The sequence below is a fragment of the Strongylocentrotus purpuratus genome, unplaced genomic scaffold (genome assembly GCF_000002235.5).
Source record: "Strongylocentrotus purpuratus isolate Spur 01 unplaced genomic scaffold, Spur_5.0 spur5_scaffold_19, whole genome shotgun sequence".
Classification (NCBI taxonomy): Eukaryota; Metazoa; Echinodermata; class Echinoidea; order Camarodonta; family Strongylocentrotidae; genus Strongylocentrotus; species Strongylocentrotus purpuratus.
Window position 1 is genome coordinate 7,919,652 of NW_022145604.1, and position 9,106 is coordinate 7,928,757.

The 9,106-nt window shown below is 41.1% G+C and overlaps 1 protein-coding gene across 1 annotated transcript; it reads right to left on the reverse strand.

Moving 5' to 3' along the window:
• Positions 1 to 1,816: 1,816 nt before the first annotated feature.
• On the reverse strand, positions 1,817 to 8,868 carry LOC115926210 (toll-like receptor 13). Its single transcript, XM_030990856.1, has 3 exons — positions 7,310 to 8,868; positions 6,237 to 6,436; positions 1,817 to 1,846 (listed from the first exon to the last, which is right to left on the reverse strand). The coding sequence occupies exons 1-3, from the start codon at positions 8,787 to 8,789 to the stop codon at positions 1,817 to 1,819; spliced, it is 1,710 nt and encodes a 569-aa protein (XP_030846716.1). The 5' UTR covers positions 8,790 to 8,868.
• Between the last annotated feature and the right edge of the window lie 238 nt (positions 8,869 to 9,106).

The window sequence follows — 9,106 nt, forward strand, 5'->3', positions numbered from 1 at the left end:
CCCCACCAAAAATCGCCTCGCCGCTTTGGGGATCGTGAACGATGCTCCGCATGTTAGTAGAAACCAGGAAAACATCACTTACGGGGGGTTAAAACTTCAAAATAGCAAAGTAGATGCCAGAAAAACATCACTTACGGGGGTTCAAAGTAGCCCCCCCCCCAAAAAAAAAAAAAAAAGAAAAAAAGAAGTCGACTCGCCGCTTCGCGGCTCGTGGACGATGCTTCGCATAATGGTTCATGCCAGGAAAAAATCTTTTACGATGGGTTATGAATTGCAACGAAAAAGCCTCGCCGCTACGCGGCTCGTGGATGATGCATGTCCGCAAGTTAGTAGATACGAGGAAAACACCACTTACGGGAGTTCAAAATAGCAAAAAAAAAATCGCCTCGCCGCTTCACGGCCCGTGGACGATGCTTCGCATGTTAGTAGATGCCCGAAAACCATTAAATACGGGGGTTCAAACTTTAAAATAGCAAAGTAGATGCCAGGAAAACATCACTTACGGGGGGGGGGTTCAAAGTAGCCCCCCCCCCAAAAAAAAATCGCCTCGCCGCTTCGCGGCTCGTGGACGATGCTCCGCATGTTAGTAGAAACCAGGAAAACATCACTTACGGGGGGTTAAAACTTCAAAATAGCAAAGTAGATGCCAGAAAAACATCACTTACGGGGGTTTAAAGTAGCCCCCCCCCCCCAAAAAAAAGAGTCGGATGCTTCGCATAATAGTTCATGCCAGGAAAACATCTTTTACGGGGGGTTATGAATTGCAACGAAAAAGCCTCGCCGCTACGCGGCTCGTGGATGATGCATGTCCGCAAGTTAGTAGATACGAGGAAAACACCACTTACGGAGGGTTATGAATTGCAACGAAAAAGCCTCGCCGCTACGCGGCTCGTGGATGATGCATGTCCGCAAGTTAGTAGATACGAGGAAAACACCACTTACGGGAGTTCAAAATAGCAAAAAAAAAATCACCTCGCCGCTTCGCGGCCCGTGGACGATGCTCCGCATGTTAGTAGATGCCCGAAAACCATTAAATACGGGGGTTCAAACTTTAAAATAGCAAAGTAGATGCCAGGAAAACATCACTTACGGGGGGGGGGGTTCAAAGTAGCCCCCCCCCCCCCAAAAAAAAAAAAAAATCGCCTCGCCGCTTTGCGGCTCGTGGACGATGCTCCGCATGATAGTAAATGCCAAGAAAACATCTTTTACCGGGGTTCTAAATAGCAACAAAAAAAAACAGCCTCGTCGCTACGCGGCTCGTGGATGATGCTCCGCAAGTTAGTAGATACAATACAGGGGTTCAAAATAGCACCAAAAATCGCCTCGCTGCTTTGCGGCTCGAGGACGATGCTATGCATTGTCATTGGGTCAAACTCTCCCCTTGGCAAAAAGCTAGATCCGCCCCCGTGTATACGTGTATATAATTATATCTCAGCACCCCCCGGTGAAAAATCGTTCCCAGGGCCCTGCATTACAATGCATCTTCTCTGTATGTTGAAGGGATCGTTTAACAATGTTAAATATGAGATGCATGGCCCTACGTGTTGTCAGTGCCTGTTATACGGTGTTATATTGAAGCCCTAAAAAAATTGCGCTTCAAAATGATCAACAAGTGCCTCAAAAAAGTAAAAACCTTTGAGTGACTGGTTTTACCAATAGTCTGTAGTGTTATGAAAACCGTTGGGGCAAACGCAAAATTCGATTTCGATTTTCAATCATAAATATCTTGATAATCAGACAGGCGATCGGCTTGTAAAAGTCATGGGGTTCCTGACTGACCTAAAGGTTTATAATTATCATCGCAGCATGAGCTTAATCAAGGATCTAAGACAAACTTACGGGATCCCTTTAGGGAAAGAGGGTATAAGAGAGAGTTATAAGAAGACAAGAGGGAGGGAGAAGAGGGGGCGAAATCCAAGCAAACAGTAGAAAATGAAACTATGAGAAATGCATATTCAAAAAAATCATTATAATTGTTTCGAATAAACATATGTCCTTTTATTTTTCATTAACATGTCGAAATTTCCAATTTAAAAGGAAAAGTACTGATAAGAACGCAATCGTTTCAATTTAATATTGAAATAAAAGTGGTTTGATGCCTTTTATCACATTTGAGCTACACAATAGATGTTTATAACATCACTTTTGATATTTTGCTGTATGATTTCTCATTCCAAATACACATCATATACTTAGGTCAGTATAATAGAGAATGAATGCTATGAGGGGAATAGTTGTTCTATGGGCACAAGGGGATGTTGCATCCTGACATCGCCCGAGGCGTGCCGAGGGGTGATATCAGGATGCAACATCCCCGAGAGACTTTAAAACAACTATTCCCCGAATATTAAAGCAGTCATTATCTCTTTTATATACCGAAAAAGGGACCATAGAATATGCAATCATGATAATCTAGTTTGTTTACGCTATATCGAGGTCTGTGTTGATTACTTGCAGGTCTCTAGGCGCATTTTGTGTGCTAAAATCCTTCCCATTGAGATTGCACGCATATATTCCTATGCAGTCTACGTGCATTACGCGATCTACAAAATTGGTTTAAAAACATATTTTCAAATGGAGATTCAAACCTTTAGTGCCTGTAATCTTGAAGGTGATTACTAAAAAATGAGGTGTCATATGAAAGAGCAGATTTATCTCCATATTTCCAAAGGGGCGTCATCTCGTTCTTACATGTAGGCCTACAATTGAGATCGGCGGTCGTCTGCACTGTGTGCAAATGTAGCAACCAAATTAATTGCACATAAACTGTATGGTAGCCGCGCTACGCATTCCACAAAGAACATTTTAACATGTAAACCAATGGGTATCACAGCAGCATTTACTATTTTCACGGTAACCGGAATTTTGAGGGATCTCACTCTTTGACTATTAACCGGTTCTGGCATTTTACGTTTCTTAACGGGAATGGCTAACAATGACGACTCTGATTTCGACCAATCAGATGGCTGGATTTCTAAAGTGAGGTATATAAAGGAAGTTAACATTAAATATATATACATAATATACAGTTAACAACTAAATAAAGGAAATAAATGTGAATTCCTATTTTATAATTCATGGAAATTTCAAATATTGCTTTATTCTTCAAATAACATTTTGGCATGCAATCTACTCGCTATCTCGAAATAAGAAGTATACACTTCAAGATTCAAGATTCAAGATTCAAGATTATTTTATTGGTCCATGCATGCAAACATTACATAGAAATTTTGCTTCCAATGGCTTTTTTTTACAGTGAAAATACAAATGATAGAAAATACAATATAACATTTAATAATAGAAAACTATGTACATAAACATGGATAATTATTTATAGTGTGCATGTGCCCCTTAATTTCTTATTGCCTACATTTAACATACGTCATAAATTAAAATTTCTCATAATGTAATGTAGTATTTCTCGTCAGTTCCCCCTCCCACCCCCATCCGCTAACTCCCGATCCACAGATGGTTTTGGATTTGCAGAAAATAACAGGAATAAATACATTTACAATCATATTTCATGATTATAAATGCGAGATATAATTACGACAATACTTCTACAGTAGAATGAACTCTTAACGATTGAAAAAATCAAGTTAACAGTTTACCAGCACAAACGTATGAATAACATGCGTCATAATTTAGAATGTCTCATAATATGATATTTCATTAAAATGTCTCCTTATATACAATATTTCCCGTCAGCTCCCCCCCCCCCCCCCCTTATCCGCTAGCTCCCGATCCACAGATACTTATGCATTTTGCAGAAAATAACAGGAATAAATAGATTTATAGATCGGAGTGTTCAGTTTAATTTCTAATTTCACCATATTATGTAGAAATCCATGGTTACTCCGTTGTCCTAAACACTATTCACGAATTACATAATTCTGTGTTGCGTGTATAACAATTCTAGATGGTTCATCGAACATAATACAAACGCGTCACCTTGGCACCAGTTTAAAACATCGCGTCATTCTTCAAACAGCGTTTTGGTATGCAAGTTACTCCCAAGCCAACGGGTTTACACTTCTCGGAGTTTCGAGTTTGATTTTCAATTTCATCCATTAATAATCATTTAGAAATCCATGGCTATTCCGTTGTCCGAAACACTGTTCTCGAATGACATTTATACTGTGTTATAAAGATTCTACTTGCTTCACCGAACACAGACTAACGCGTAACCTTTACAACAGTCTTAATAGTATCATTATAAATACTAGAAATGCAATCGTGTCAGAACGATGTGCGTGCAATGACGCCATGTTTCTACGTGTCAACCGAAAGAGCTTCTCTCGGACTATCCAGAGCAATTTGCACGAAATCTGTAGCTTCTGTGATATTGGAGATAGGTAGGGCGAAAGAAAGGCATCAACAGTGACCTTGATGGGATGGTACTATGCCTACGAAGTTTGAAAGAAATTGGGATAGGGGAAAGAACCTAGAAAGGGCTTGCAAGCACTGCGTGCAAAAACCAATGGGATTTGGTGCATGTTTGACATTGCAATCAAGATCGTTCTGGGGGCCAAAAGCGTGAACCCGATATGCCCCATAGACAATGCGTGTAATGAATGGGCGGAAAACGTGCAGGATCTGTATTATGACCGGAGTTAAATTGTTTTTTCTCTCTCTCTTTACGTCTCTTTATGGGCCGTATTTGGTATCATTAGAAAGAGAATTTCATGGTTGTTATTGTAAACCACTCTCTTTTTTTTCTATGATAATCCTATCGAAACACGTGATGTAAAATAGATTTATAGGACAAAATGGCGTCTTAAATGGCCCCCTTGACCAATTTCAAAAATCCGGCCAAGAGGTGCCCTGCGTATTGGAACTCGGCATGTCACTGCAAATTTTCAAGGAAAAAAAAGGACGTTTAAGGGGCGAAAAGCAGTCTGAAAAAATGACGTCATAGCCGAAACGTGTTAGATTCGGGCGGAAACTCGGCGGAATTCGTGTAGTGATCTTTGTTCAAATGCGATTTACTCACAATTTTCTGTGTGAACATATATTATACTTGGTATCATTCGAAAAGGCACTTCATTGCGGTTAGTTTGACACCATTGTTAACTGCGCGCAATGTATTGCACGCATTGAACGCGCTATTACGTAATCCATAGTAAATTCATCATTTTTGGCGATAACTTTGCGCTGACATATTCGAATTTTACCAAACTTAGCAGACAGTTGTCACGTATATGGATACATATGTCTGCCAAGTTTCATTGATATAGGTATAAAGATCGCCGTTTTAGAGCAAGTTGAAGTTATTTTGGAATTCTCTTGAAAATGGTGAATTTGGAGGGCATTTTTCTGAAAGTCGGTCAGTGTTAGGGTATATAATTTTGTATATGGCTGGAAAGGGCATATCTTCAAGTATCTAAATCCAAAAAAGGGTACGGGTTTGCCAAGCCAAAATGGAGATACGGCCACAGAAAGAAAGCCAATTCCCAGAACTTTAGAGGGCGCTATTTATGTTGTGCAAAGCCATTGGAGCTTGAAATTTGGCATGGCTCTGTGCAATTATGAGATAAAGATACTGTGAGATTTAAATACAAAAAGGACATTATATGAGAAAGTTATGGCAGTTTTAGATTATTTAGGGGTCAATTTTTCAAGAATTTGAGAGATTGTTGACGGAGTCGGTTTCAGATTTGAATTTTGAGTATGAAGATGGCATTTTGAAGGACAGGTTATATGTCGCAGATTAAAGAACATCTCTTAGACTATCTAGAGGAATTTGTTAGAAGTTTGTAGGATCTAGGATAGTGGAGATAGGAAGGAAGATAGAAAGGCCTTAAAATGGACCAGAAACGGACAAAATGGCGCCTGGACGGTTATGCATGAGTGATTTCGAAAATCGAAAAAGTAGGTGACCTTGATGAGATGCTAGAGATGATGCCTACGAAATTTGAAAGGAAAAGGACATGAGGAAAGTACCTAACTAGGAATAACAAACACTACGTACATAACGAATGGGATTCCGGACGATAAGGAGGAGGATAAGTATATTAATGGGGCAGAATGTGAACGAAAACAAGGCAATGACGAAGGTCGTCATTGCAATTACTTTTATTGCTACAGATGCGACGGACAAATCATATTCCATCAAAATCAACGAGTTTGATTTGATTCCGTGCTGTTGTTCGGTTCGAGCGCCCTCTTTTCAGCGCTAAAAAGAGCTTGTTTTTGAATTTCGAATCAAAAGACTCGAGATAGGTTGTAGTTCTTACGTATGCCTTCAGGTCAGGATCGAGGGAGTCTTGGTTGATATCTCCAAGAGTGATGATGAGCAACGTGTTACGGCGATCATGCAACGCTTGAAGGTGAGCCATGCGGAACTCGTACATGCACCAGTCACTTTGCAGGAAGTTGCCTGACAAGACGAGAATGACACGACGGCTCTGCGCCACGGCGCTCACGATGGTGTCGCCTGGGATAAAATGACGATGATGGAGACAGATGGAGTAAGAAGGCACATCCTCGGTTTCCAAAAGTGGCACCAAGTAACGGAGCACGAATTCGTCGTAAAGTTGACAATAGGAAATGAAGACATAAAAGGGTTTGTTCGCGTCATCTTAAGACGGGTCTTGAGGAAATTAACGCAGTAACATGAGCTGGATGAGCGTTTTGTTCTTTTTGTATAGAAAAACGCAAATGAACACAACCACGAGAACACCAGTGATGGCACTAAGCGATGCAAGTGATGTGATTATTGGACTAGTCCCATGTTTCCTGCAGTAAGAGGAATCGAGGTTAGCTAATGAAACGGCGGTGCTGTCCCTCTGCCGACATGTTACGTTACCCTTAACCTCTAATGTGTACCTGACCAACCCCTGTAATGAGATCAAGTTACAGCTACAAGTTAGTGGGTTTTCTTGGAGGCTCACTATTTCAAGACTTTGAGGGAAGTACTGGATAGCAGGAAGGACGGTGAGAAAGTTTCCGTGTAGATAGAGATAGGTTAAACTTGGGGTGTCCAGAAAGACCCCATCAGCAATAGTTTTGACGGAACTGTGGTTTAAATACAGTGTGTTAAGTCGAGTCAATCCCTGGAACGTCCCTTTCGTTAGATTGTGAACATTATTTCCGTCGAGTTTCAAATGCAGGACTGAGTTTAAGAGGCTAAACGCTCCACTTTCTATCCTCACAATACTACACCTAGTAAGCGTCAAGTCGCTTAAGAATGGCATTCGAGTATCAAGCATACTTTTTCTAAGAGTGTTCCAGGTATTCCCGGTTAGGTCCAACGATGAAGTATTGCTTGGTATGCCTCGCGGAATACGTGTTAGATTTTCAGATTCACATTCGACATTGATCACACGGAGAGCTGTTTGAAGCCCCAGATCCTTCATAATCTCGTAGCATTGACAATGTTCAGGGCACAGAGAATCGGACAAGGGGGACTCAAAATGCTCAGGCCTTATTGAGAATAATGGTATTCCATTCAGGTTGGGTGGTGAAAAGCATTCGATGTCATCACGATCACTTATCCAAACAGCCGGGCCATCATAAATACGAAACCAAGTAAGACGGCAGTCACAAGTAAAAGGGTTACCACCTAGCCTAACCACCAACTGATTTCCAGCTAGTCTCTGTTCCCCGAGAGGGTTCGACTGAATATCGAAGAGTCCATCGTGGAGAGTCTCTAAAGAGTTATAACTAAAGTCGATGAATGTGAGCCTTCTTGCCCATCGTAAGACATTCGTTGGCAACGATTTGAGACGGTTATTACGGAGATCGACGTACGAAAGCGAAGACGAGTACTCATCTGTTTGAAAAACCCTTTCGGTAATGGACGATATTAAGTTATGTGACAAATCTAACGAGTTTGTATATCCCCGGACTCCTGGCACAGTGTCCTCTGTGAATGAAGTCAATGAATTGTAGGAGAGTAAAAGCCTCTCAATCCCTAAGACGCTCAGGCTGAACTTCTCATCAAGGTTATTTCGTGACAAATCCACTTCTTCGAGGGACCTCATCGACCGGAACGCATCAGCATGTATGGATGAAATATTATTGTCATCTAGGTATAATGTGTTCAAGAATTCGAGGGGTTTCAATAGGTCACGGGAGATTTGCGTAATGCTATTGCTCCGGAGGGACAGTACCTGCAAGTCTTGAAGATCATTGAAGATGCCATCGGGGAGTTCTCGAATGTCATTATCCCACAAACTTAGTTCCCGAAGGTGGGTTAAACCTCTGAAAATCTCCGGATGAAGAGACTTTAAATCAAGTTTAACCAATGACAGTACCTCAAGGTTTTTGAGGGGAGAAAAGGCATCGGGTTTGATGGAAACATCATCCTCTAAAGCGAAGTTTAATTTCTGCAGACCAGGTAGACCCATATACGTATCGGCGGTGATGTTGAAGGGCGTAAAGCAATTGACATCGCCAACGGTATCAACTTCCTCGGCGATGTCGCCACATTTTTTTACCGCGCTCATCAAAAAGCCGGAATAACTAAGAGAATTGTTCCATGAGCAATCAATGTACACTTTCCTGGATCGCGGGAAATAAAATGGATCCGGATTCGTAGCACTGATTAAATCAGGGGTCAATTTGCATGAGACATGCTGAAATGCAGCAAGGGAGTCGGCGTATGTGACTGTGATGTTTGGAGGGTCACATTGGCAAGTGCTATTACCTGTCGGTAGCGGTACAACTGGACACTCGATAACGTATGGAGTGAAAAATGTTGAGTTCACCCGTTCTTCACAGACGCATATTGATATCAAATTGCACAGGATTGTCAATAAGAACTGTCCTTTAATGAAGATTCCCATTGTGGCAAGTTTCGTTGAAATATTCAATAAGACACGTGTTAATCAAATCTCATTCAATCAAATCAAATCTAATCCAATGCTAATCCAATCTATAATGTCTTTCGTAGTGTAACTTTTCCTTGTAGATGAATAGGGCTGCACAAATTGCTCAAGCTGTTTGGGTCATGTAAACAATAATATATCTCTTAGCAATAACCAGTTGTGCCAATACAATTCATGTTATCTGACAAACGAGACGTCAGAAGTTTACTGAACTGGTCCACAAGTCTAACCTTCTTTGCGATGACTGGTACTTCACTGACCTCACCTCACCTCTT